We start from the raw sequence: 27,729 nt of genomic DNA, 5'->3' as shown, positions 1-27,729 counted from the left end.
TGTAGGAAGGGGCTATCCTGTGCATTCTTATTTAAAGTCAAATGGTGACAAGCTGTTAAGTAAATAACCTGAGATTTTCCACAATCACCACCAGCAGCTTCTAGAATCCATGGGAAGGGGAAGTAGAAGCTCATGCGATATCTTCAAGAAACCAATGGGCCTAACCCTAACTGGAGACACTACTGAACCTTCTTGCAATTGATGAAATGCATAATTGGTCAATCCTTTTCTGAAATGAAATTGCTATTTAAAGAGCTCCAAAGTGTGCAATGCAATGATCTCATAGGGCTGTAATGCTGATGGTATCGACGCAACTTGGTTTTTATTGTATCTTTCACCATCACCAAAGAAGCAAAGAAAAAAGGAGCTGTTCAACAATGGAAACCCAGCGCCTGATGAAGTCTCATTCCACCTCGTGCTGTTGTGTACAGTTATTGCCAACTTCCTTTTTCCCGATCTGCTCCTATGCTTTTAACAGTAACCTGAGACAAACACATTTAGCAAGTGATTCAGGTAACCCTCCACCTGCATTAGTCATTTGCGCTGGTCTGCTAAAATGAAAAATGTGGGGCCAGGATACCAGTGATGGGCAGAGCCAGAGGCCAAAATGCATAATGCAATTAATGTAAATTTTATCTTGGTGCCATAGGCTAATTTCTACATACAGTTGCACACCCCTATGCATCCTGCATCTATGTAACCAAGAGGCATTATAAGGGTTCAAGGACACATTCCATGAAGGCAAAAACACTCAATGTGAATGCAAAGGGGGTCAGTGAGGATCATGCCTATAGGGAAAATATCATATTTATCAGAGGATCATGTTTATGGGAACAGAGAAAGCAGCCTTACACCAGCCAGAACATTGGTCCATCTAGCTGAGTATTGTCCACCCTGATTGGCAGTAGCTCTCCAGAGTTTCAGACAGTCTTACCGGGAGATGCCAGGGATTGAACTTGGGTCCTTTGCATGCAAGATGATAGGGAGTAGATGTGCCCTGAGCAGGAGAACCCTAAGGGCCAGATAGAGAGGCCTGGAGGGTGATGAGTAGTGGGAGCAAACCTTGCTCCAAAAGCAAAAAACTTTCAGCTTTCTCTAGGAAAGTTTGGGAGGTGAGTGAGAAACAAGGACAATGTGTCCTTGGACCCTTATAATGCCTCTTGGTTACATAGATGCAGGATGCATAGGGGTGTGCAACTGTATGTAGAAATTAGCCTATGGCACCAAGATAAAATTTACATTAATTGCATTATGCATTTTGGCCTCTGGTCCTGCCCATCACTGGTATCCTGGCCCCACATTTTTCATATTAGCAGACCAGCGCAAATGTGGGCTCCATTTTAGTAGGAGGAAACATTTGGTGTTTGATCTTCCTCCATTTCCATTCCAGTAGCACAATTTGCTTTGGATATTGGGGGCCTGACTCAGCTATTATTTTTGAGGAAACTCCAAAGATTCTGGGGAACTGACTAGGGCAAAACTGGAGCGACTAGCGAATGATTAAGGCCCAGCCATGATTTATGGGAAGGGAAATTCCTGACAGTTAATGACCGGCTTGGGTTGAAGGCCTGAGGCCTTTGGGAGGGTTCTCAATTATTTCATTGGTTTGTCTGTTGCCAGGAAAGGCCCAACCCCAAGAAATACAGATCCTTTATTAGAAACTTTGGCAATATGCATGTGAAGGGTACCCTGCCCTCATTTGGCTGACTAAAGCTGTGGAAGGCACAGCCATTTTGAGACCAGGTTACCATACCTGAAGTATGTGAAATGATTCACCAAATATCACAGTGCCAACCGTTTCTCAGCCTTTTCGCCTTATACATGCCCTTACAATTAAACACAAATTTAGTGATGATTAATTGCCCGAGCGCCTCTTTTTATCCCATCCTTCTTTCAATTCCAGTTCATAAGAACATGACATTCCATGTCAATGGGACCAGTGGGAAAAGAACATTCTGGAAAATATTCATGCTAATGGGACAACTGAAAAAGAAAATTCTAGAAAACATGTAACACTCTGGTGTCTTCTGACACAATTTAACCAGTTGGCACGAGAAGAGAAGAATCATCGCTTTCTTTCTCAGTTATGTCTGGACTTTTACAACTACTGAAATAGTTCTAACCCAAAATATCCTTTTTGTGATATCTCCTAGGCATTTAGCATACAGCTTAATATCATTTCTTCCCATGTTCTTATCTGTCTGTCAGACACCATTATCTCCCATTTCTCTAAGACACATACTCCTCAGATGATCATCAATTTTCCTTTCCTCAGTCTACCATATTCAAGATGTTGCCAAGTCCTCCAGATTTCCCTTCAACATCTCAAACACGCTTTCTTCTACTAAGAAAACCTTCCTCCAGTGCTGGCCGCCTCTCAGGGCTGGCCCAAGACATATTGCACTGTGTGTTGAAGAACAAGACGGTGCTTCTCCCATCTTCTACCACACTGGTGGGGGATCTTACAAGGGGAGCAGGCTAGCTTAGCAGGTGTAGAAAAGAGCATATGGAAACACACAGCCCTATCTTCTAATAACTCACCACTGCTCACTGCCTCTCCCATTTTGCCACTTACAACCGAGCTGCTTAGGCACTAGAAATCCTGCCATTGCATCACTGCACCCGCACAATATGCACACACATTCCCCAATGTGATTGGGAGCCGAGGACCATGAAGCGGTGTGGCTCATGCATAGCTCAGAACATTGTGCACTGCGTATGAGCAGACCAGTGGAGGATGGTTCATTTGGACAAATGGGGCACTTGCCCCACCAACCTCATTCTGTCCTCAGCCAGCTCTCAGTTGCCTGCCTTCTTACTTAACAACCATGGCCATCTTAAGCATATGCGACATCGGGGTGCAAAGATCTGCCCGGTGCCTGCCAGGTTGCCCATACCTGTATTTAGGGGGGAACCCCAAAGTTCTTGACCTTTTTTTTAGGGAGGAAACTGATACCACGCTTATCTCTGCTCAGGAAAAGAAAACAGGAAACATAAGGAGCCCAGCTCAACAAACCGGCCCGAGGCAACAGAGTGGAGCCAGGCGCCTCGTGGTGGAAGCAGCATGGGTGGGCTTCTCCACGGCCCTACGCCAATCCCAGGCATGCAGGAGGGTGGAGCTGGCCAGCCACCTGAGCTCCTCGCTGGCTCGCTCATCCCCAACCTTGCGATGCAGAGCCACCCTCAGCAGAAGAGCCCATCGCGGTGCTCCAGCCGATGGATGGGCTCTTCCCCAGACTCCAACTCTCTGGCCCCGGACTCTCGGCCTTGCACCCCTGAGAGCCCGGCGCCCATTTGCCCCGCACCCCTGGCGCCTATGGTTAACAAGGCCCTGTTAACAACCAGTCAAGACTCTGTTATTCAATACAATGTGCCTTTCCACACAATTTTATTTCAAAGGAGGATAATGATGAACATTAGTTACTCATAGGATCCCAGGGCGGAGTACATCTAAACAATATAAGACAGTCAACCAAATAAGAGAAGCCCTTCCAGAAATACCTATCTCCCAACAAAGCAGTAGGTATATAGGAGGAACACTAACAATACTTCAGCTGTCAAAGGTCAAGGAGAAAGAGGTACATTTTCAGTGACTGTGTAAAGCTTATAAACATATGGTGCCTGATGCACCTTTATACAGAAGGAGTTCCACAGTTTTGAGGCCATTATGGAGAAGGCTCTCTAACGGGCCATCAAATTCATAGATAAATCCATAGCGGTGATTAGCCATCATTGCTCAGTGGTGCATCAATATTCAGAGGCATCTTACTTGTGAATATCAGTTGACAGGGGGGACATAAAAGGGGGAAAGGCCTTGCTGCCTGCTTGTGGGCTATGCACATATAGGGTGATCCCAGATTCAACCCACATCATCTGTAAATAGGGCTAGGGAAGATGCCCTGGAGAGCCAATCCCAGTTGACAAAGAGAAAAGAGCTAGATAGACCAAGGGTCTGATTCAGTATAAGACAGCTTCCCATGTTCTTGTGGACTGACCATTACTGGAGACAGAATACAGGATAGATGGAATCTTAGTCCATCCCTGCAGGACTCTTATTAAATTAAAGTAAAGGTAAAGGTACCCCTGCCCGAAGGCCAGTCGTGTCCGACTCTAGGGTTGTGCGCTCATCTCGCTCAAGAGGCCGGGAGCCGGCGCCGTCCGAGGACACTTCCAGGTCACGTGGCCAGCGTGACGAAGCTGCAGCTGGCGAGGCGGCACCAGCGCAGCACACGGAACGCCGTTTACCTTCCCGCTATAAAGCGGTACCTATTTATCTGCTTGCACTTAAGGGTGCTTTCGAACTGCTAGGTGGGCAGGAGCTGGGACCGAACGATGGGAGCTCACCCCGCCACGGGGATTCGAACCGCCGACCATACGATCGGCAAGTCCTAGGCAGTGCGGTTTTACCCACAGCGCCACCCGCGTCCCTATTAAATTATTAAATTAGGAGCTATTAAAAATGGAATGCATGCTGGAAAAGGTCTAAAGGTGCACCATTGAGTCTCTCTTCTGTAGTGCTGTGTTCCTGAGGAATTCCGAAGCTTATTAGTGGTTCCTCAATGAGGAGATCAGTGTACAAGCTATTGGCAGCCTACCTATTGGTTTACTCTACTTAATCATGGGCCTTCTCTCCCTTTCAGTCTCCAAACATTTACAAGTGACCCATTTTTAAATAGAGATAAGTACCAGGAGCTATGTTTTCTTATGAAAATAGCTAAATAAAGTTAGTCAAAGGTTGGTTGGAGCCTGTATTCCACCCTTGTCCCACAACCACAACCCTTAGCTCCAGGTTGGGTTTTTTTAAAATGATATTTAATTCATAAATTTGTATACTTTCCTATAGTAGAATAAGTGTGTGTGCATGCACTAACACACAAACCCATACACAGAGCATAGCAAAGAGTCCTGTGGGTTCAGGGCAAGAGTCCATTTATTCCAGCATCCTATCTCTCACAGGATGTCACTAGGAAGCTCACAAGCAGAACTTGATGGTAATAACCTGTTGCTCCCTTGCAACTGGTACACAGAGGGATAGGGGGTTCATAGACAACGTGACTAGAAGCCATTGACTGACTGACTGGCCTTTGGGATTTTTAAGGCCTTATGGAAAGTTTCCACCATGTGAACCTGTCTCAGAAAAAAACCCATTTGATTCCGCAATATGAAACCAATCGGCATAGGAACATAAGAAAAGACCTGCTGGATTAGACCAAAAGCCCACATAGTCCAGTATCCCATTCTCCCAGTGCCTGGGAGGTGCCCGTGGGAAGTCCACAAACATGAAATGGTATGCTAGTGACAGATAGGTAGCCGTGTTGGTCTGCCATAGTCAAAGCAAAATAAAAAAATTCCTTCCAGTAGCACCTTAAAGACCAACTAAGTTAGTTCTAGGTATGAGCTTTCGTGTGCATGCACACTTCTCCAGATACACTGAAACAGAAGTCACCAGACCCTTCTATATAGTGAGAAGGTGGGGAGGGGTATTACTCAGAAGGGTGGTGGGAATGGGTGATTGGCAGATAGCTGTGATGAGCCAGTTGACGACTCTTAACGACTGCAATAGGTTTTGCAATAGGTATCTTAACGACTGCAATAGGTTTTGCAATAGGTATTGCAGTCGTTAAGAGTCGTCAACAGGCTCATCACAGCTATCTGCCAATCACCCATTCCCACCACCCTTCTGAGTAATACCCCTCCCCACCTTCTCACTATATAGAAGGGTCTGGTGACTTCTGTTTCAGTGTATCTAAAGAAGTGTGCATGCACACGAAAGCTCATACCAAGAACTAACTTAGTTGGTCTTTAAGGTGCTACTGGAAGGAATTTTTTTATTTTGCTTTGGTATGCTAGTGTTTTTCAAACTTTCAACCACACATAGACCTTTCCCACATGTACTTGTTTGCTTAGGAAACCTCTGCATATCTGGTATAGTGCCTCTCTATGTGTGTTGTGGGTGGCGCTGTGGGTTAAACCACAGAGCCTATGACTTGCTGATCAGAAGGTTGGCGGTTCGAATCCCCATGACGGGGTGAGCTCCCGTTGCTCAGTCCCTGCTCCCGCCGACCTAGCAGTACGAAAGCACGTCAAAGTGCAAGTAGATAAATAGGTACCGCTCCAGCGGGAAGGTAAACGGCGTTTCAGTGTGCTGCTCTGGTTCGCCAGAAGTGACTTAGTCTTGCTGGCCACATAACCCGGAAGCTGTACTCCGGCTCCCTCAGCCAATAAAGCGAGATGAGTGCTGCAACCCCAGAGTCGGCCACGACTGGACCTAATGGTCAGGGGTCCCTTTACCTTTACCTATGTGTGTTGCAGAAGATCCTGGGAAAGCATTCTGGGGTACGCACACTGTTTTTGACCAGGTCACTTCTGCATAAACAGAGGTATGTTCTCAAATGTAGCCAACATCCCCCTGCCAATGTGCATTATCGGAGAAGGTGATAGTGATGGATGAGTGGTCCTCTGAGGTGGCTTGTCCATCATGACCGGTCTCATTCAAGAATCCTTGAAGCATTCCTCAGGACACAGTTTGAAAACCACTTCTGTAGGCCAAAGGGTAACATATTCACACTCCTTGAATCTCCTGTTATGACTTTCTGATGTGTTTGGTGTGCATCTGATGTATGTGTTCTGAAGGCCAGCCTGAACACCTAAGTGTGGCGGACGTACAACCCTCCTCCCCTCCCTCCTCCTTTCCTCTCACATGGGCAAAGACATAAGGCCACAGAAAGGGACGCTGTTTCCCTCAAAGGTGGTGGGAGTGTTAAACGCTAATCAACAAGCTTCATCCCCAAGCGCTGAAAGGATACGGGCTACCTCTCAACAAAGCTTCTAATCCCATTGGGCACGACCTTTGACACTATTAGGGGTCGCAGTGACCCTAATCCAATCATATTGATTAACTGGAGCAGAGACCCTATAAGTTGACCCCCTTCTGTCCTCTCCTCTTCAACCCCGGCCAAACAGTAGGAGGGGCTGGGTTGCATTTACACCACAATAGCCCAAGACTGAGAACTGGTTTCTTTACCCGGGTGACTTCAACACCCATCAATGTATCCACTTTCCAATAGTTCATTAAAAGCTGCTTCTCCACAATGACTCCTGGCCATTTCTCAGTCCGTCTGGCAGGTTTAGAGCTCTGGCCAGTGTGTAGCGGAGCGAGAGGAGGCAAGCTGGGAGGGGCTGGAACAAGAGGAAACTGATGGAGAAGGTTTCCCTTTTGAAACATTTAAATGAATGGGCTGGGAAGGGGGTGAAAAGAAGGGGGCGTTTAAATACTCGGTGAGTAATTTACTCTGAGTGGAAAGGGGAGGGCTGAGGGGAAGGGGAACTTTTTTATTCTGGGTTAATTATCTGCTGTGAGGACTTTTAAAGGGCTGGAGTTTTCTGAGTGGAGGAATTTTCCAATAAAAGTTGTTTTAGGAGATCAGTGGTCATTTGAAAACACTGGAGCAGTTGGCATCTTGTAAATGGGTGGATGAGGGGATTTAATTGAATAATGAGAGTCTCTTTCTCTAAAGGAGGACCAGGATTGCTAGCGTAATGCAGTTGCTGAGGGCAGCTCTGTATGTCTTCCTGAAGCTGCCATGGAGAGAATGGTTGAAGGGTATCAGTGGCTGGGACTTTTTAAAACAAAACAAATTCCTTCCAGTAGCACCTTAAAGACCAACTAAGTCAGTTCTTGGTATGAGCTTTCGTGTGCATGCACACTTCTTCAGATACACTCTTTGGGACTTTTTAGTTTGTAGAAAAGGCAAGTGAGAAGCAACATGATAGAAGTTTATAAAATTATGCATGGCATGTATACAATTGATAGAGGAAAGTTCCCTCTCGGATAACACTAGAAAAAATGGACATCAGAAAAAGGACCTCTTCATGCAGCACATAGTTTAAGCGAAGGAACTTGTAGCTACAGAATGCAATAGTGGCCACCTGCTTAGATGCCTTAAGGAGGCCTAGACAAATTCAGGGAGGAGAAGGCTATTGACAGCAACAAGCCATGATGGCTGTGGTCTGCCTCCACAGTCAGAGGCAGCAATGCTTCTGAATACAGTTGCTGGAGGAACCTCAGGAAGAGAGAGTTGCTTCCCTACTCAACATGTATAGGAAATGCACATTTTAACATAGGAAATAGAGGCACATTTTCACTCCCCCTTGTCTTGACATCAGTCAGCTGTGTGGGGGAAAGGCAAATTCCACGCTAGAGATATTTAGGACTGAAAATAGAATTGCCAAGATTATAATGCTGTTATACAAATCTATGGTGTGGCCACATATGGATTACTACCATGTACAGTTCTGGGTCCCACGCCTCGTGACAGATATTATAGCATTGTGAAAGGTTCAGAGATGAGCAACCAAAATGTCGGTTTAACCATCAATCCCTCTTCTGGAAATTGCAGCTCTTTGAGGGAAACAGGGGTCTCCTAATGATTCTCAGCACTCTTAACAAACTATATCACCCAGAGGTTTTCTGGGGGCAGCCATGACTGTTTAAAGTGGTATAGTGCTTTAAATGTATGGTGTGAATTTGGTCTTGGACCAGAGAAGAATCTTAGCTTCTGTGAGAGTGTTGGCGGTTGCTTTAAGCTCTGAAATCCAGCCCTTTCCTGGGTAGCTCAAGTATGTTTTCCCCCTGAGGGAGCTCTGAAGAAGGCGTCGGAGATGTTTATTCCTTTACCTTCCTCCCTTCCCCCTGCCGCCACTGTAGGTGAAGCAGAGCTGAAGGGTGGCTTGATTCTCCCTCGAGGGACAACATTTTTCAATTATGAAGTAGTAGCAACACCCCCCACCTGCCCCGACATACACACTGCCCCTCCCTCCTTGCCCTCCACTTTTTGCCCGCGGATTTGTGGCAGGGGTGGGGAATGAAGACATTTCACTTTCCAGTGAGGTGGCCACTGGTAGGTAAAGGCATGGATGGGTCAGACCTCAGGATCAATCTCTTGCTCAGGTGTGAAGGCACTTAAGTGGCTCCTCTGGGCAAGCCATCACCTTTCTCAGCCTAACCAGGTAAGCAAGGTTCTTGTGAAAATGACACAAAAAAGATGTGCTGTAAAATCATTTCCCTAAGGCCAAATTTGCCACTTCACTGTGTCACAGGTGGATGTTTTCAGAAAACAATACTAGGGGAGCCTTCAGTATTCTAGTAGTCCAGTCTTGCTGTCCTCCTCCTGCAACATCTCCTCAGAATAGCACGTGGCACTTAATTTTTTAAGGTTATATGCTCTTTCCTTGGTTAGGCCCTGGTCACACCCAATCTAGCCCATTATGGAGCCAGTGTGGTGTAGAATTCGCCGATCTAGTTGGGCGGAACAACGGGAACTTTAGCAGTGTATACATAAACTCTCTCTCATCATTTCTGATTCCTATTACACTCTAATTCCCATTGTCACAGTCATTAATGTGGAATTGAATAGTATTATATGGGCATCCACTTTCCACCCCCATGGTTCAAATTTCAACATTATTCAGGGCACTGCTTTACCCAAGTATGCTTTGTTGGGATCTTTGGGAAGCCCGATTTAAGGGCACTGCTATACCCAAGTATGCTTTGTTGGGATCTCTGGGAAGCCTGGCAAACAAGAAAGGTTTGAAACTTGCAATGACTATGATTGGTGCACCTAGGATAGTCATAGCAAGAAACTGGAAATTGTATAAACCAGATGATACCTTGCAATGGTATAAAAGTGCATGGGATATAGCTTTGTTGACAAAGTTTACATATTATAAAAGGGAACGTGCATGAAACAAATTCATTGAAAGATGTAGTCCGGTTACAGTGCAATTATAGGAACGCAAAATCACAAAGCAGTGTCTAACCTTATATATTACTTTCACTCACATAATTTAACATTCCGCTTAAAACCACATAATAAATAAGGACACTTAATAAATGTATGCAAAGCTCTTTAAAGCATAATTTAATTTATAGTTGAGTACATAAATATTCGTATATAATATGAATATTATTAGACATATTTGGATGCCGTTTTGTATTTCTTCTGTGATAATCTTATTTTTTGTGGCAAAAAAGTAGGGTGTGTGTGAACAACAACAACAACAACAACAACAACAACAACAACAACTTTTTTATTTATATCCCACCCATCTGGCTGGGTTTCCCCAGCCACTCTGAGCAGCTTGCAGCATATCTAAAACAAAAACATTAAGCCTTAAAAACCTCCCCATACAGGGCTGCCTTCAGATACACACACCGCAGCTCTACAACTTAAACACTTTATTGGGCTTTTGCAGAGGCCTCTGACTATAGTTCCCATATGCAGAGTGATAATAATAATAAATAATAATAATAATAATTTATTATTTGTACCCCACCCATCTGGCTGGGTTTCCCCAGCCACTCTGGGCGGCTTCCATAAAAACCAAAAATACACTAAAATATCACAGATTAAAAACTTCCCTGAACAGGGCTGCCTTAAGATGTCTTCTGAATGTCAGGTAGTTATTTATCGCTTTGACATCTGATGGGAGGGCGTTCCACAGGGCAGGCGCCACTACCGAGAAGGCCCTCTGCCTGGTTCCCTGTACCTTTGCTTCTTGCAATGAGGGAACCGCCAGAAGGCCCTCGGCGCTGGACCTCAGAACGATGGGGGTGGAGACGCTCCTTCAAGTATACTGGGCCGAGGCCGTTTAGGGCTTTCAAGGTCAACACCAGCACTTTGAATTGTGCTTGGAAACGTACTGGGAGCCAATGTAGGTCTTTCAAGACCGGTGTTATGTGGTCTCGGCGGCCGCCCCCAGTCACCAGTCTAGCTGCCGCATTCTGGAGTAGTTGTAGTTTCCGAGTCACCTTCAAAGGTAGCCTCACATAGAGCGCATTGCAGTAGTCCAAGCGGGAGATAACTAAATGATCATAAATGTACCATGCAGCAATGGAAGTATGAAGCAGGGTATCTCTAGAGATGGCAGGAAATTGGGCACAGATTGGGCCCTTTCCACATAACTTTGTTGGAGGTTCTGGTCCACACCTTGAAGGGTGAAGGTTACACAGAACTTCCTAGGCCAGTGAGAAGATGGGCCCCTCCTGACGGGTGTGTTGTTTTGTTTGGGTGGGTGGTTGCTTCCTGCAACATGTCACTGAGGCAATAGTGCCTCAGTCACTTCCTTGGTTTTTTGGGAATGCTCCCTAAATGTTATAGCATTAGTGCCATGTGCAGGGGCCCTTTTGTGCCACAGCACAACAAAAATGGGACAAAAAACATACTGGAACATTTGTGGTATTAAATTTTTGTACAGGATTTCAGCAGGAAGTTACGGGACATATACTGATCGAAAATGAAACAGTATGTCTGCCCTGAAACTCTTGCAGGCATGAACAGTATTGAAAGTGGGATTGCGTATAACTACCCCGATATCAGAATTAGCACAAATCCTCATGCATACACAATAGGAAGGATGTCTGGAGAGACCCGATGTCTTTGCAAAAGCCCATCAAGGCCCAGAGAAGAAGATTCCAAAGCCAAGCACAGACCTGATAGTACTTTTCCCAAAGGACTCCCAAATTGTTTGGAACCCACAGATCACTGCTTTCCGGTGCAACAAATCTCAAATATAATTTAAAATCAAACTACACATAGTTCTTGTGCAATTCACAAAATATGGGTTGGCTATTGGTCAGCTGTGGTGTTAGAGGGCCTAGGAAATATGGGACTTTCAGGATGAGGGTAGGTTTGTTGAGGACCCAGGTAGGAATGGGGGAGAAATTTGATTCAACTTGCATTCAAAGGCAAATTTATCAAATATGCACTTTTGGAAACAACACACGAGCCAAAACGCAGCCATCCTTTGAAATTCGCATGTCTCTGAATTTTGCAAGGCAGTTCTTCAGCCTAGTAGTGTGTACAAAAATACGTATACTATAGTAGTATGCCTTAAAAATGCATATATTCATAAAAATAGCATATATTAGGGGAAATTACTTTGCAAAAATATGTAAATTAGGAGAAATGGACACTAAAATGCTAATGAATTTTCACAAATGTAATTTTTTAAATTGCAAACTGATGTGGAAGGGTGGGGGACTTAATTTTAGATTGGAAAAATGAAAAAAAAAAAAAGGAAGATATTGAAATGGGCAGATTTGCTCATCACTGGAGCCAGACCATGAAATCAAACCCTCATAAGCAAAGAAGCTGAGAGTCAGAGTGGGATGCTCTGTATATAGGAGGACAGCAGAGGAGGCCCCACTGGTGTTGCTTGTTGTAAAGGGGCCTGGAGTAGGGCCTTCTCTGCAGTGGCTCCCCAGTTGTGGAACGCCTCCCCTTGAAAGCATGCATGGCCACAACATTAATGTGCTTTCACTGGTTGGTGAAAGCTCATTTGTTTTTTAAAATCTCTGGAGGATGACTGTTTTTATCTGTTGCTACTGCTGTTAAATGTCACGAAATGGTTATAAAGTAAGGCGTGCATTTTGTATTTTATGAAATTTTGTTGATTTTGCAATTATAATTATATTTGTATGGAAACGGCCTTGAGGTCTGTGTGACACACAATGGTATCTAAGAACCTGGGACTTTCTCTCCCAGTTAGTGCTGTGCCTCTGAGCTACAGCCCTTCCCCATACTAGATCATAGGAAGATGGCTTATACTAAATAAGACTGTTGGTCCCTCTAACTCAGTATTTGGGATTGGCAGGGACTATTCTGGATTTCAGAGAGGATTCTTTCCCAACCCTACCTGCAGACACCAGGGATTGGACCTGAGACCTTTCATGTTCAAACTGGGTGCTCTGCCACTAAGTTTCCTTATTGGATATGTATGAAGTACGTATACAATATGGATTGGTTGCAAGAACAAGGTTGCTGCATCCGCTGAGCTACAACTATTTCCCTAGATCTTATCTAGGAAATTTGCAGAGCAGCTTCTTGTGTTCTTAAGGCTTGTTCTGGGATGCAGTCTGCGGGGCAGAGTCAGCCGATGGTGGAGATATATAATTTCGGGGTAGTTTAGGGCTTATTTTCAGGTACAGAGATGTCCAGGCTAGCACAGTTCCTCCACTACAACTGAATCAAAACTGGGAACTAGGAATTGCTATTAACGAATTGCTATAACCAACTTCATAGCCTCATTCAGTACACATAAATAAGGAAAGGAGAGTCCTTTCTACAATTTCCCTATATACTGTTTGCTAGTGAAAGCCCTAGCCTTTTTCTCCCCCAAGGGTGAACTTAGAAGGTCAACCGTACAAATCACCATCAAGATGGACTCTCTTAAACATATTCTAAGGGTCGCCTTGCACTTCTGAAGGGAGGTCAATTGGTGTTTGCTCTAGCATTAGGGTAAGCTAATCTTAACAGCAGTGTCAGTCCCTTGGGGAAGTGTATGAGGCTGCTATTTCCATAATTACACCCAGAGAGGCTTAAGTTCAGTCCAGTTAAACCAGGCCTCTGTTTATGCTAAAGTTGCTTCCTTCCAAAGCAGGACTCTGGCTTTTGATCTCAACAGAGGTCATGTTCAAAAAATAAATTTGGGGATACGTATAACTGAATGGCGGGTGGTGCTGTGGGTTAAACCACAGAGCCTAGGACTTGCCGATCAGAAGGTCGGCGGTTTGAATCCCCACGAGAGGGTGAGCTCCCGTTGCTCGGTCCCTGCTCCTGCCAACCTAGCAGTTTGAAAGCATGTCAAAGTGCAAGTAGATAAATGGGTACCGCTCCGGTGGGAAGGTAAACGGCGTTTCCGTGCACTGCTCTGGTTCGCCAGAAGCGGCTTAGTCATGCTGGCCACATGACCCGGAAGCTGTACGCCGGCTCCCTCGGCCAATAAAGCGAGATGAGCACCGCAACCCCAGAGTCGGACACGACTGGACCTATTGGTCAGGGGTCCCTTTACCTTTACCTGAATGCAGAGATGCTGCAATGCATTCTGTGGGCTTGTCCACACTTCCACTTGAATCATGCCTAAAAAGCACTAATTCGAGAGGATTTCCGCTTGTGCTGTGCTTTCTGGGCATGGGTCTGAGTGGTTCTCTGTTTGGCCCTCTTTACCACTGGATACTTTAGTTGAGATTTCTGCATTGTAGGGGGTTGGACTAGATGACCCTTGGGATACCTTCCAACTCTACAATTCTATGATTCTGTGATTCTATGAGTTGGAGCAAACATCAATCTGCATAAAACCCGGTGGACGTTTGCTTTGAGTAGACTTTCCTGGCAGAAAATGGCAGAACAAGCAGCCCTATGTGGGGTTTCCTTTCGCTTAGCCCAGGAAGCAGCAGTTAATGCAAAATGTTGTGGCACTATTGCTGACAGGTGTGAGACTCTGTCAGCATGTTGCATCTCAGCTCAGAGATCCTCACTGGCTGCTGTTTTGTTACGGGGCAAAATTCAATGTATATAAAGCCTAAGTACAGCTTGGAAACAGTTTACTTGAAGGGTTCCCTTAGCCCATAATATGGTCACTTGACTGCTCCCTGCCTGATGGTATTCAGCAGAGTCCTTCACTGGATTATTTTTAGCATCTGCTAAAAAAATTTGTTTAAGCAAACCTACTCAGACATGTATTTTAATATGTAATTTCATTTTATAATCTCTCTCTCTCTCTCTCTCTCTCTCTCTGTGTGTGTGTGTGTGTGTGTGCGCGTGTGTGTGTGTGCGCTGCTAACTTTATTTTGAAGAAAATTAGGCTAACTTCTTTTATTGGGAACTTTATATTCCATATTTCATGCAAATCACTAACTGGTAGATAAATGAATAAACTAAATCAACAAACAAATGCCAACATAAGGAAGTCTAAGTCCCATTTCATGCATTACACATCAGCAAACCTTATTACTGAGTGCACCTTTGAGAACAAATCCCGATTCCAGCATCTCTGTATCTTGGGTGAGATTTTCAAAGCCATATAGAGCATTCAGCCTTCCAAGCTGTGTTTTGGACACCATGTCCTTTGGTTTACTTCCACCTGAATTCACTTGGCACCCAGACTTCCTCAATATTTGTGCTTTGGTGCTTCCTTCCTATCAAAAACACAGACATTCTTGACCCAACATCCTGTGGAAGGTTTACCTCCCATCCAAGCTGATCTTATATTTCTGTCACCAAATCTACACGTGGTCAAACATCTCTAATTGTCAACTTGCATCTAATCAGTGAGAGTGTTTGGGAACATTCCACAACATCATCCAAACTCAGCACTGTGAGTGCTGTATGTGCACACAGTGGTGGCAACCAGATGGTGATAGCCACCCTATCATCTTAGAACGAGTTCTGCCCTTGGCCATCTGCCCTTGGCCACTGCACTCCCCAGCTACCCTCCCTGGGCATAATACTCATCTCTTCAGGTACCAATGCCTGCTTATCATCGTCTTTGAAATTCTACTACTGCATTGTGACAGCAGCTGCACCCCAGGAAACTGTTTTGACTGCCTGACTAAACTAGGTGAGGATACTTGGTGGGTCTTGAAGCCTTGGTAAGTTAGGAACATCTCCTGCATGTAGGCCAATTGGTGCCAAAGAAGGATAGAACTTTCTTTATGTAGCAAGAATACTCATCGCGAAGTATTGGAAGACACAAGATTTACCCACCCGGGAAGAATGGCAGAAGAAGGTGATGGAGTACATGGAACTGGCGGAAATGACTGGCAGAATCCGAGACCAGGGAGAAGAGTCGGTAGAAGAAGATTGGAAGAAATTTAAAGTCTATTTACAGAAACACTGTAAAATTAAGGAATGTTAGAAGGATGTTGGAACGAAGCTAAGTGGTTTTAGCAATAAGGTGGTTAAGGGGTACGTAAAAATGGATTGTTAACATGTAAAAATGTAAAGTTATAATATATTATGATAAAGTATCAAGATAAATGCAAAAAGGGTAAGGACTTGCTGAAACAACAATTGAACTAGAATACAAAAGAGGGAGGTGTGAGGAGGTCAGGGAAATAAGGAAAAGAAAGATAAGATATGGAAAGATTGAAATGTTTTTTTTACTTTTTCTGTATTTTGTATTTTTTGTTTTCTTTTTCTTCTTTCATTTTTGTAATTCTTTTGAAACTTTAATAAATATTATTATATATAAAAAAGGAACATCTCCTGCATGTGAAGACATGCTCTATCAACTTGAGTGGACGAGACCAATAGTGGGTCCAACGATCAAGAAGGTCGTTTCTGCATGTGCTGTAGAGGGAAGTGAGGGGCAGATGGGGCTCATCAACCTGGGAAAGTAGCCCGTGTAGGAGAAGGAAAGCTTTGATCCTAAACCTCTGCTGACTTCTTTGGGAGAAGAAAAGGCTAAGGAGAAAACCCTACACAAATCCAGAGTGGAGTCCCTAAGACAGCTGGATGGTGCCTTCCATGTCTCCTTCCACCAACTCCTGCAGCAAAGCTGATGCTAAACATATTTGCTCTGCTTTTCCTTGAACCACATCAGTGAAGCCGAGAGGAGGGTTCTGTCGTCTGGGCAGCCGAGGCCCCATATACACATGCCCAGGCTTGCACACAAGGAGGTCGCTTTGGTGCTGCTAACATAGCGCTTTGACTTTACCCTCAGAGGTGCACTCCATTGTATGTCAAGACAGAGGGATGCCAAACAACAACAACAACTGCATTGGAGCATAACTGAAACCACAAGCACAGTCTGACTCCCCAGACAGGAAAAAAAACACCACAGAGATTGTCTATTTCTCAAGAGATTTCATCAGCTAAACTCTCTCACACACACCCCCCTCCCCAATTCCATTTTCTCAAATTGATCATCTATGTCATTCATTTTAGAACATTGTGTACTCACCTTTATCCAACACTGGCCCAAAGATAGCCAAGCTGTCGTTTACAGTGGTGCAGTTCCACCTCCTACCGCGAAACTGGTGCTGGCATTCCTGGATGCCGATTTTCACCCCTTCGGCTACGCTGGGCATGATCTCCACGTAGTTCCGACAGAACCGTAGTTGCTTGGGCACCAAGCCAGGGATGCTGCCACAAAGGATGGGCTGAGTTCCCAAGGAGGAATATTGATGGCCAATTGCCAAGGACCTAAAAAGAGAAGGAGAACAGTTTGGTCTTTCCATTCTCAAGAGAAGTGATCAACTGACTAACAGAGAACCAAGGCCCTTTCCCAAGCCCATTTGCCACTCACATCCAGCCTGCCTATGCAGATCTGTAATTTCCCAGATACAACTCTTGAGAGATAGTTTGGTATACATGGCCTAAAATGTGGCCCTCCAGATGTTGTTGGACTCTGATTCAGCGGAAACGGGCTGCTTTTCCACGGGGAGAAGTGGTGGGACAAGCAGAAGTATGGATGAGGCCTAAGAGGTGGTTTCAGATCCGTACTCGGTGACATATTTGTGGCAGATCTTGGCTGCACAATATGCAGACCGCCATAAACTGTCCTAGGAACTTTCACCATGTTTTGATAATTGTTTTATATTACATTTAATTTTTATGTAAACTGCTTGGAATTTTTTTATGATTCAGTGGGATGCAAATTCTGTCAAATAAAATAAATTTAATTTTATGTACACTTTTTGATTGCACACTTTATAAATATTTCTACATAACATTAATAAATGGAGACCCTCTGAGGCACTGAGTGGACATGAGAGAGGGGAGACCCTCTCAGGTATGACCCCAGCTGATGGACCAGCTTGCAAGGGAGGTGCAGCTGGCTTCCACGTTGTCCCATTCCCCTGAGCATTGATTTAATCTGGCTTCTCTACTAATATTTTAATTGCTGAATGTTTACATCATTATTTTGTTGATCTGCTTTTACAATTTGTATTTAAGCTTCTTAGTTGTTGGTGTTTTGCTGCAAGACACCTTATGAACACTTCAGTGTAGAAAGGTGAGATATAAATGGTTGAAATGCAGTCACCCCCTGAACTCACTCCAAGCTCATTGTTGGTTTGTGTGTTCAAGTGGTGAGTCAGAGGTCGGAATGAGTTGGAAAAGAATCACCAGCCAACCTAAAAGGGTTTTGATTCACTTCTTCTTCCTCTTAGAATTTATGATCAAGTAAAGCAGGGGTGGGTAACCTCTGGCTACAAGCCTAATTAGGCCCACCAGGCCTCTCCATTTGGCCTGTCCCAGCCAAGCCATACCCACCTGCCCCAAAGGAGGAAGGTTTGCTGTGCTTGAAAAGGGGCTGTGCTTGAAAAGAGGAGGAAGCTTATTACGTTTTCAAAAAATTGTAAACTGTTTTGGGTATTGGGAGAAGACAAATTAAATCAGCCACCTTTGATGAGAAATGGAATGTGTTGGTCCGGACACACCTTTAGACAGGCAGTTTCCCTATTTTTCACCCACCCTTCTGAAAGGCACTTCACTAGATAATGAGTAATGAGCCGATTAGTGATTTATTTCCCAAAGAAATGCAGTGTGCTGGGGGGGGGGAGATGACACTTTGGGAGTAAGAGCTGCAAGGGACTGGCAATTCCATACTGGAGTCATCATCCTGCCTTTACAAAGCACATCTCTTCTAGACGAGCCTGGGGCAATTCACGAAGTAGGGTGGTAAGTCAAGATTAGTTGGCTTTTTCAGGGAAATGTTGGCATGTTTGGAGTCATTTCTCATCGTAGCTGCAGACCAGAACTTGCCACAGATTTGTGTCACTCAGCCATGAATCTCATTGTGGGACCTTGAACCCATCACTCTCCCTTAGCCTAACCTTCCTGGGTGATCGTGAGGAAAGACCTGTGTGTAGGGGGGTGAGAATATACACTGCTTCGAGCTCATTGAAGGAAAAGTAGGGCAAAAATGAAACAGATACTTATTTAAGTAAATGGGGTAATCAGTGAAGTAGCTGCCCCACTAGAAATGTCTACTGATGAAAAATTCCAGGGGGCAGTGAGACCTCTATCCTCTGCTTTGAAGGAGGTACCTGACTCTCCAACCTCCCCAGACCCACATGCGGGCCAGGAAGACCCACCCATCTACCAAGCACATGGGCCAAGCATCCCGGCAATGCTGGGATACAACCAGACCTGGTGTCAGCACCTGGTCTACTGAGGCAACTGCCAGGGCCACCAGGAATAATACCACCTTGTCAGGGCCCCTGCTGCCACCATTGCCATTGCCTGCCAATACTTGTCAATCCTGACTGTGTGGGTGATGATCCTGGTTGGTTCTGCACCTGCTAGGAACACACATACTTTTCTTGGTTGGGTATTGCATCATGGGTATAGTTCCTTATAAAGGAACAGACCATTGGTTCATCTAGTTCAATATTATCTACACCAACTGACAGCAGCTTTCCAGGGAATCTCTCCCAGCTTTATCTGGAAATGCTGAGGTTTGAACTTTGAAACTTCTGTATGTTAAGTAGGTGATCCACCCTGCTTGGCTTCCATTAACAGTCTTGCTGCACCAGTTCAGGTATGCCTGCCCAGGGCTAGGGAGTTTCTAGTGCCTAGAGAATGCTGGCACTGGGCCCAAGTAATGGTGGACACTGGCATGTGATATGCCAGAGGAGTAGTCAGGACTAGGAGGGGAGCTATTAGCATCACTATGCCAAGAGTCCATTGAGACTATGCCCACACATGCTGCCATAATAGAGTACTGCCCTTTTAAATCATGGGCAGGTCCCTCAGGGGCAGTGGAGTTTTAAACACCCATACACACCTCTTAGGGGATGCGGGTGGCGCTGTGGGTTAAACCACAGAGCCTAGGGCTTGCTGATTAGAAGGCTGGCAGTTCGAATCCCCGTGACGGGGTGAGCTCCCGTTGCTCGGTCCCTGCTCCTGCCCACCTAGCAGTTCAAAAGCACATCAAAGTGCAAGTAGATAAATAGGTACCGCTCTGGTGGGAAGGTAAACAGCATTTCTGTGCGCTGCTCTGGTTCGCCAGAAGTGGCTTAGTCCTGCTGGCCACATGACCCGGATGCTGTACGCCGGCTCCCTCGGCCAATAAAGCGAGATGAGTGCCGCAACCCCAGAGTCGTCCGTGACTGGACCTAATGGTCAGGGGTCCCTTTACCTTTACCTTTTACACACCTCTTTCCCACACTTATTCAGTGCTCAGTCAACAGCAGACCAGTGGTTACCCTATAAGCCCCTGGTTTTTCAGTTACAGTGGTACCTCTGGATGCGAACGGGATCCGTTCCAGAGCCCTGTTCGCATCCTGAAGTGAACACAACCCGTGTCTGCACGTGTGCTGGTCGCAATTTGCCACTTCTGCACATGCATGAGTGGCATCATTTTGAGCGTCTGCGCATGCATGAGCGGCGAAACCCGGAAGTAACGCACTCCATTACTTCCGGGTCACTGCTGAGTGCAACCCGAAAAGGCTTAACCTCAAGCGACTTCAACCCGAGGTATGACTGTATTCTGGTATCAAGTCTGTTTGTGCATCCAGATTCCCAGTGAGCTCTCCGTGGTTCTGATTAGTCACTTGCTAATCTCCCAGGGACCACATGACAATGGTGGGTGGGACCAGATGCAAAATGGGACACTTTGGGTTCAACAACACGTGGTTTGCTAAATGACTCTATGTGCGCCTCCAGACTGTCAGTAATTTTCAGGATGGATGAAAACTTGAGGTTTGCACAACTGTAGGGGGTTAAAGCATTCTGTCGTCCTACTTTTGCAGATCCAGATGTTGCTGAACTACAACATCCATCCTCCCTGGCTACAGTTTCTAGGCTTGATGGGAGTTGTAGTTCAACAATGTCTAGAGAGGCAAAGATTCCCCAAGCCTGGGGCAGAAGAACAAATCCTTTCCTCCCCACAAAACAACAACAACCACAAACATCAGACTCTTTGCAGTTTGGAAAGTGGGAAACGTATGGGATGAACAAACGACTCGTGGGAAGGCGCTTAATCACCTTGCAAACAAATCCGGATGAAGGAATTATGAGTGGTCATGACTGTATCAAATCACAGAACCGTAGAGTTGGAAGGGACCCTGGGGGTCATCTAGTTTGCCCCCCCCCCTGCAATGCAGGATTCATTTTGCCCAATGTGGGCCTGAAACCTATGACCCTGAAATTAAGAGTCTCATTCCCTCATAAGCAAATCATAAGGATGCTCAATGGATATTGGGCATAGTCTAATCACTGCGTAAGGCTTTTTGCAAGCAAATCAAGATGAAAGCAGAGTAACCCCTTCTGGAGGGGTCCTGTGAATCCCATGACTGGCTGACCATGCCATACACATGGGAGGGAGTGTTAACCCTTTCTCCTCCATGCCATTTTCCTGACGAGAATACCCCTCCTCCTCCCTTTAAGCTGCCAATAGCAGCAAATAGCTTCGGGGGCAATTTTCACCAGGAAAATGGTACAGAAGGAGAAGGGTCAGCCGTGTCTTAAGATCTTCAGGGAATCATCTCCATGCTTTGCTGCTAGATGAAATCTGTTGTGTGGTAATGTGGGACTGAGCCTTATTTGGTGGTGGCCCCTTTCTTGTGGGATGCCCTCTGCTCTGAAGCATGGCAGGCACTGTTATAACTCAGGCACCAAGTTTATGTCATTGCTACATTTATATCCCACATTTCTTTTAAGAAGCTTAGGGCTACTCCCCGCCCTCCTCACTCTATCATCACAACAATCCTGTAGGTTAGGCTGAGAGACATTGACTAGGCCAAGGTCAACCATTCAGCTATGTTGGCTGAGTTGGGATTCAAACCCTGCTGAGACTCCAAGACTTTGGCCACCTCATGAGAAGAGAAGACTCCCTGGAAAAGACCCTGATGTTGGGAAAGATGGAGGGCACAAGGAGAAGGGGAGGACAGAGGACAAGATGGTTGGACAGTGTTCTTGAAGCTACTAACATGAGTTTGACCAAACTGTGGGAGGCAGTGGAAGACAGGAGTGCCTGGCATGCTCTGGTCCATGGGGTCACAAAGAGTCGGACACGACTAAACGACTAAACAACAAAGCATGACATTCCAACTTCTATGCTACACTGGATCTCAAGTCAAAAGCTACCTCTTTGTTCCAACATTTTAAATGTTTCCGTCTGCTCGTGCTGTTTTGCAGTTGCCCCATTTGCATGTACTTTTAATGAGCTTTCTGGTTGTTTTATTATCTTTATGTATAAATTCAGCCGAGCAATTTATTTTATGTTGCATGGTATAGGTTTCTTTTAAAATTAATAATAATAACTCCCCTCTGGCTGTGGTCTAGATCCAGATAATTCCTTCTGTGGCTGTTCTTAGTTTTAAAAGAGGGAGAAGATGAGAATCTCATAAATCACAGGATTCATACAGAGTCTTCTCTGGTTTGCAGTGGGTTTCCCAGCCTTCAGAAATGTGCATACCACCTCCCCTCCATACTCTCATAACAAGAAATAAATAAATATACATAGCAAATTGATTTTTCTCTTGCAGGCCGGAGCATGCTGTATAATTGGAGGCATTGCCTTGTCAACGTAGACCGGTCAGACTCGACTCGAGACATACCTTACAGCTGTTTATGGAACCACAAGTGTTATCCTCCTTGAATTTTTCCCTCGCCCTGTGCTTGAATTCAGAGGCTGATTTATATTGAACTAGACCAATGGTCCATCCAATTCAGTGGCTCTCCAGGGGTTCAGGCAGGAGATGTTCCCAGCCTTACCTGGAGATCCCAGGGATTGAATCCAGGACCTTCTTCATGCAAAGCAGATGCTCTTCCACTGAACTATTCCTTTTTCCAGTAGTATTCCCATATTTGGGGAGAGGGGCTTTGGACAGAATCTGCCCACTGGTCCCAAGAGATATGAAGCTGTGATTTTGCCTGCAGCTGGCACTGCAAAACTCTTGACCAAATAAGGCACAGCCAAATAGATCAATAGGAAAATGACAATAGATCAGAATGTGCTGTTATGTGGTTCCTACCTGACCCCTTACAACAGCTTCCTGGTTAGACTTCCAACAGTTGCCAAGTCTCCAGTGATAGACTACCCTTGTCTCTCTGGTTGCCTCCAATGGAGCAAGTTCCATAGTTTAACTATGTGTTATGTGAAGAAGTACAGTGGTACCTCGGGTTACATATGCTTCAGGTTACATACGCTTCAGGTGACACACTCCACTAACCCAGAAATAGTGCTTCAGGTTAAGAACTTTCCTTCAGGACAAGAACAGAAATCGGGCTCTGGTGGCGCAGCGGCAGCAGGAGGCCCCATTAGCTAAAGTGGTGCTTCAGGTTAAGAACAGTTTCAGGTTAAGAACGGACCTCCAGAACGAATTAAGTACTTAACTCGAGGTACCACTGTACTGTACTTTCTTTTATTTGTCCTGAATCTTCTGGGTTCACCACACACTCCACTGTACTACACAACAACCCGTTAGGGATGGACTGGGAAGTAAGATTGCAAAATACAAAGGTATACGTGTTTTTGTGTATTTATGCCATCCCCGGAACATAACCCTTGTGCAGGACACAATCAGACGGTAGTTTGTTTTTATTACCTTGCACATACTTTTGTATTGCATCTGGGCTGGGAGGCCTGGAAAACCCGCTCCCTGCCTTGCAGGCCTGTTTCCACCTGACCTGGGAGTATGGGGCCCGGATTGACTCCAGCTACAAAAGCTGAGGCTGCTGAACAGACTCTTGGGTTGAGGTATTGTTTGGAGGGTATTGTTGCTGTTTTTGATATTAATGTTTTAAACGGCCTCGGTCCAGTATACCTGAAGGAGCGTCTCCACCCCCATCATTCTGCCCGGACGCTGAGGTCCAGCACCGAGGGCCTTCTGGCGGTTCCCTCATTACGAGAAGCAAAGCTACAGGGAACCAGGCAGAGGGCCTTCTCGGTGGTGGCGCCCGCCCTGTGGAACGCCCTCCCATCAGATGTCAAAGCGATAAACAACTACCTGACATTCAGAAGACATCTTAAGGCAGCCCAGTTCAGGGAAGTTTTTAACGTGTGATTTTACTGTATTTTTGGTGGCTGGGGAGGCCCAGCCAGATGGGTGGGGTACAAATAAATTATTATTATTATTATTATTATTATTATTATTATTATTATTATTATTATTATCTTTTTTAGATCTCATTGTGATTTATGTGGAAATTGTTTATTGGGCTGTGTACTTTTTGATATTTTACTTATTATTTATGACTGCTTTTGTTTTGTTCGTAATTTTGTAATTTTAAATTTTATTTTGTAAGCCACCTTGAGCATGATTTTGTCTATGAAAAAGCAGCATACAAATGTATGTATGTATGTATGTATGTATGTTGTAGGCTACCCTGAATTCCAAATGCCATGGATGCAATAGGAGTGCATTAGTAGTTTATTTTTACTGGATCATCCATACAGTGTTCTGCTTTATTCCTTGTTCTTCAGTGCTACTGCATTATTGCCGTCTAGAGGGGCACTTTTGCACTATAGCACAACAAAAGCAGTTTAATCCTCCCACCCCTGCAGAGAATTTGTGGTATAAAAAGTTACAAGATTTCAGCAGGAAATTATGCAACGTGCACTGATTGAGAGCAAAGGAGTACGCCCTTCCCAAAACCTTTACAGGCGGAAACACTATTAAAAGCAAGATCACATGTAACTGCCGCAATACTATCATGAGCACAAATCATCATATACGTGCAATAAAAATGATGTCTAGAAGTGCCCCTAGACGTCTTCCTGCATAAATGCACATTCACTGGATTATACATTGTGCAGGCATGATGAAAATCCACAGAAATCTATAGATTTGCAAAACATATCTTACACTGTGGACTGTGCAGAGCACCACAAAACCGTCAGATTTTAACACGGTACTTAGGAGCACTTGCAATTTCTGTGGCATCTTAGCTTTCCAACTGTCTTCCCGTAAATGTTAGTTGGAAGAGCATTCATAAAAGGAAATGCACAGTGACACAAAACCAGGATGGATTGCAAGCATTTTAGAGGACAAAATAAAATAGCAATTTGCTTCAAATGTCCCAAAGAATGTGAAGGGCATCAGATTAGTTCTTTATTTTGTGGGGGAGTGGGCAGATCAATTTTTGGTCATCATGCCTCCTTCACTAGTTTTTTAGTTAAAAAAACTAAACTGCCCCCAGTTCTTAAGACAATGATCTACAACCAGTGAAATGTGCCACCTTTTCAATTGGCAGAGAGGCAAGAGTAGGCTGTACATGCCTGTTCACCAGATTTATTCTTTTTTCTTCTCCCAAACTGCAGAATACATCACTTGGCACCTTGTGGGTGACTCAGCGGCCTGTTGTCTCTCATCACCACGGAGCTTTATCAGGATTGGGTAAGTCTTAGTTCTGATGATGAGTCAGTACTTTGCAATACAGAAGGTTGGCGGTGAAGATTGATGGACTACTGCTGAATCCTAACACTGGACAGGAATCCCAGTGGTGGATTCCCCAAGGGTGATGGTGAGTCAGAGCTGAGCATCTGGGGTGAGATGGACCAATATTTATATATATATATATATATGATTGATTGCTTGGCCTTCCCAATACAAGTTACAACAATGATGGAATCGTGCAGTTTTTAAATTCAGTATCCCAGGCAAATAATTAGAGTAGCCAATAATAATAATACTAAGGTAAGAGCAGCGTGCAGGATCAGGCCAATGGCCTATCCAGTCCAGCATCCTGTTCTCACAGTGGCCAACCAGATGCCTGTAGGAAACACAAAGTATGACCTGAGCACAAGTGCCCTCTCCCCTCCTTTCTTCTGAAAGCATTGCTGCCTCCGACAGCGGCATAGCTGTTGTGGCTAGTATGCATTGAAAGCCTTCTCCTCCATGAATTTGTCCGGTCCTCTTTTAAAGTCACCCAAGATGGCCATCAGTGCCTCTTGTGGGAGCGAGTTTCATACCATCATCATCATCATCAACAACAACATCATAACAACAACAACAACATATACCCTATGGGAGAGAGAGATAAAAAGGTAAAGGGACCCCTGACCATTAGGTCCAGTCGTGGCCGACTCTGGGGTTGCACGCTCATCTCGCTCTATAGGCCAAGGGAGCTGGCATTTGACCGCAGACAGCTTCCGGGTCATGTGGCCAGCATGACTAAGCCGCTTCTGGTGAACCAGAGCAGTGCACGGAAACACCGTTTACCTTCCCGTCGAAGTGGTACCTATTTATCTACTTGCACTTTGACGTGCTTTCGAACTGCTAGGTTGGCAGGAGCAGGGACCGAGCAATAGGAGCTCACCCCGTCACGGGGATTCGAACCGCCAACCTTCTGATCAGCAAGTCCTAGGCTCTGTGGTTTAAGCCACAGCGCCACCCGCGTCCCTAAGAGAGAGAGAGAGATACTTGCTATTAAAATACTCTGACTAGGTATAAGGACGATTAGCAAATCTCTCTGAGAAAGCCATGGCCTTTGCTAGACAAGGTGCAAGGCAAGGCCATGAAAAAAGTGTGAGGAAAGAGAAAGGGACAGGAAGGGAAAGAAAAGGAATGAGGTGATTAAATAAAATAGAATAAAAGGTGTATTGGGAGGGAAAGCACAGGACAAAAGATGCTTAGGGTCCTCGAGCTTGGGTACTATTTTTGTGTGAGTATATTCTGCAATATGTCATTGGCACTTCCACTTGTGCCATGCCTAGAAAGCACAGGTCCAAGCAGTTTTCCCCTTGCCTTTCTCCTTTCCAAGGGAAAACCTGCTCTTTAGCAGGTTTGGAACAAATGGCAATCCGGGGAAATCCCAAATTGCCATTTGCTCTGATTGAGCACTAAAGAGCAGGTTCCCCCCCCCCCAGGGGAGAGCAGCAGGGCAAGGGATGTGTGGATAAACTCCTAGTGGTGGATTTATATTGGACTATCTACATATCATTCCACTTTATTAGTTGTTCTTCATCGCTTCCCCATTAGTGCCATATGGAGGGGCATTCTTTCATCATAGCACAACGTAAGTAGGGCAAACATACCCAACCTGGAACATTTGTGGTATGAAAAGTTTCAGAATTTCAGCATGGAATTTGGGGGCATAAGCTGGTTGGAAACAAAGCAGTATGTCCGCACCAAAACTTTTGCAGGCACAAGTGGTATTAAAAGTGGGTTTGCATATAGCTGCTCCAATACAACCTAAGCACAGATCATCATGAATGCACCATATAAAGATGACCCAGAGGGGCCTGTAATGGTTATAAGGGGTTCCTTGTGCGTAAGTTGCCACCACTGCTGGCTAGGTTGCCTGGTTAAACCTGTCTTGGCTGACAGCCCTTCACTCCGTGGCCGTTCAGTCGCTCGCAGAATCCGTCAGTGGGCGTTTCTTGAACCTCTTCCAGCAAAGAAGTTGTTTGACGCCAAGTCTCCTCCTACTCTCCCTGCGCGGAACTCTTCTGCGCAGGGAAGGAGTGGGCAGAGGTGTGCCCGTGCTCTCCCCACTAGTTTCGGGCGAAGAGTCTTGGAGACCCCTCTCCGAATCCCCCATCTGCCCCCCTTCTCTACTGGTGTTGCGCTGATTTCCTTTTTTTTTTAAAATAATTTTTATTAATTTTACAACATAGAAAAAAAAAAAAAAACAAAACAAACATAATGCGACTTCCCCAAACCTCCCCTTCACTGCATCCAAATTTCAAAATTTTTAGCAATTCTTCATCCCATTTTTATATTTAATTCTCTTTAAAAAGAGTTTCCGCTTTATAAATTTCGATTTATAGCTGTAATTCTTAGTGTCCAATCCCCTGACATCTTAACATTCCGAAATTTTACAACAATTTTTAAGATAGATTTTAAATTTTTTCCAGTCCTCCTCCACTGTCTCTTTCTTCTGGTCACGGATTCTGCCGGTCATCTCTGCCAGTCCCATAAATTCAGTCACCTTGGTCTGCCATTCTTCCAGAGTAGGTAATTCTTTAGTCTTCCAATACTTCGCCAAAAGAATT

The 27,729-nt window shown here is 45.0% G+C and overlaps 1 protein-coding gene across 1 annotated transcript in view; it reads right to left on the bottom strand.

Annotated features, from left to right (window-relative positions):
- The window catches only part of WNT3A (Wnt family member 3A), a 93,154-nt gene that overhangs the window by 26,588 nt on the left and 38,837 nt on the right, over nucleotides 1-27,729 (bottom strand). The window contains exon 2 of the mRNA XM_081834526.1: nucleotides 16,744-16,985. Within this exon, the coding sequence (XP_081690652.1) occupies nucleotides 16,744-16,985 (242 nt within the window). The remainder of the gene's footprint in view (nucleotides 1-16,743; nucleotides 16,986-27,729) is intronic.

Source organism: Podarcis erhardii, assembly GCF_964252035.2.
Source record: "Podarcis erhardii genome assembly, chromosome: 12".
NCBI lineage: Eukaryota > Metazoa > Chordata > Lepidosauria > Squamata > Lacertidae > Podarcis > Podarcis erhardii.
The sequence above is the reverse complement of the archived record's forward strand: the minus strand, read 5'-3'. Positions and strand labels throughout refer to the sequence as shown.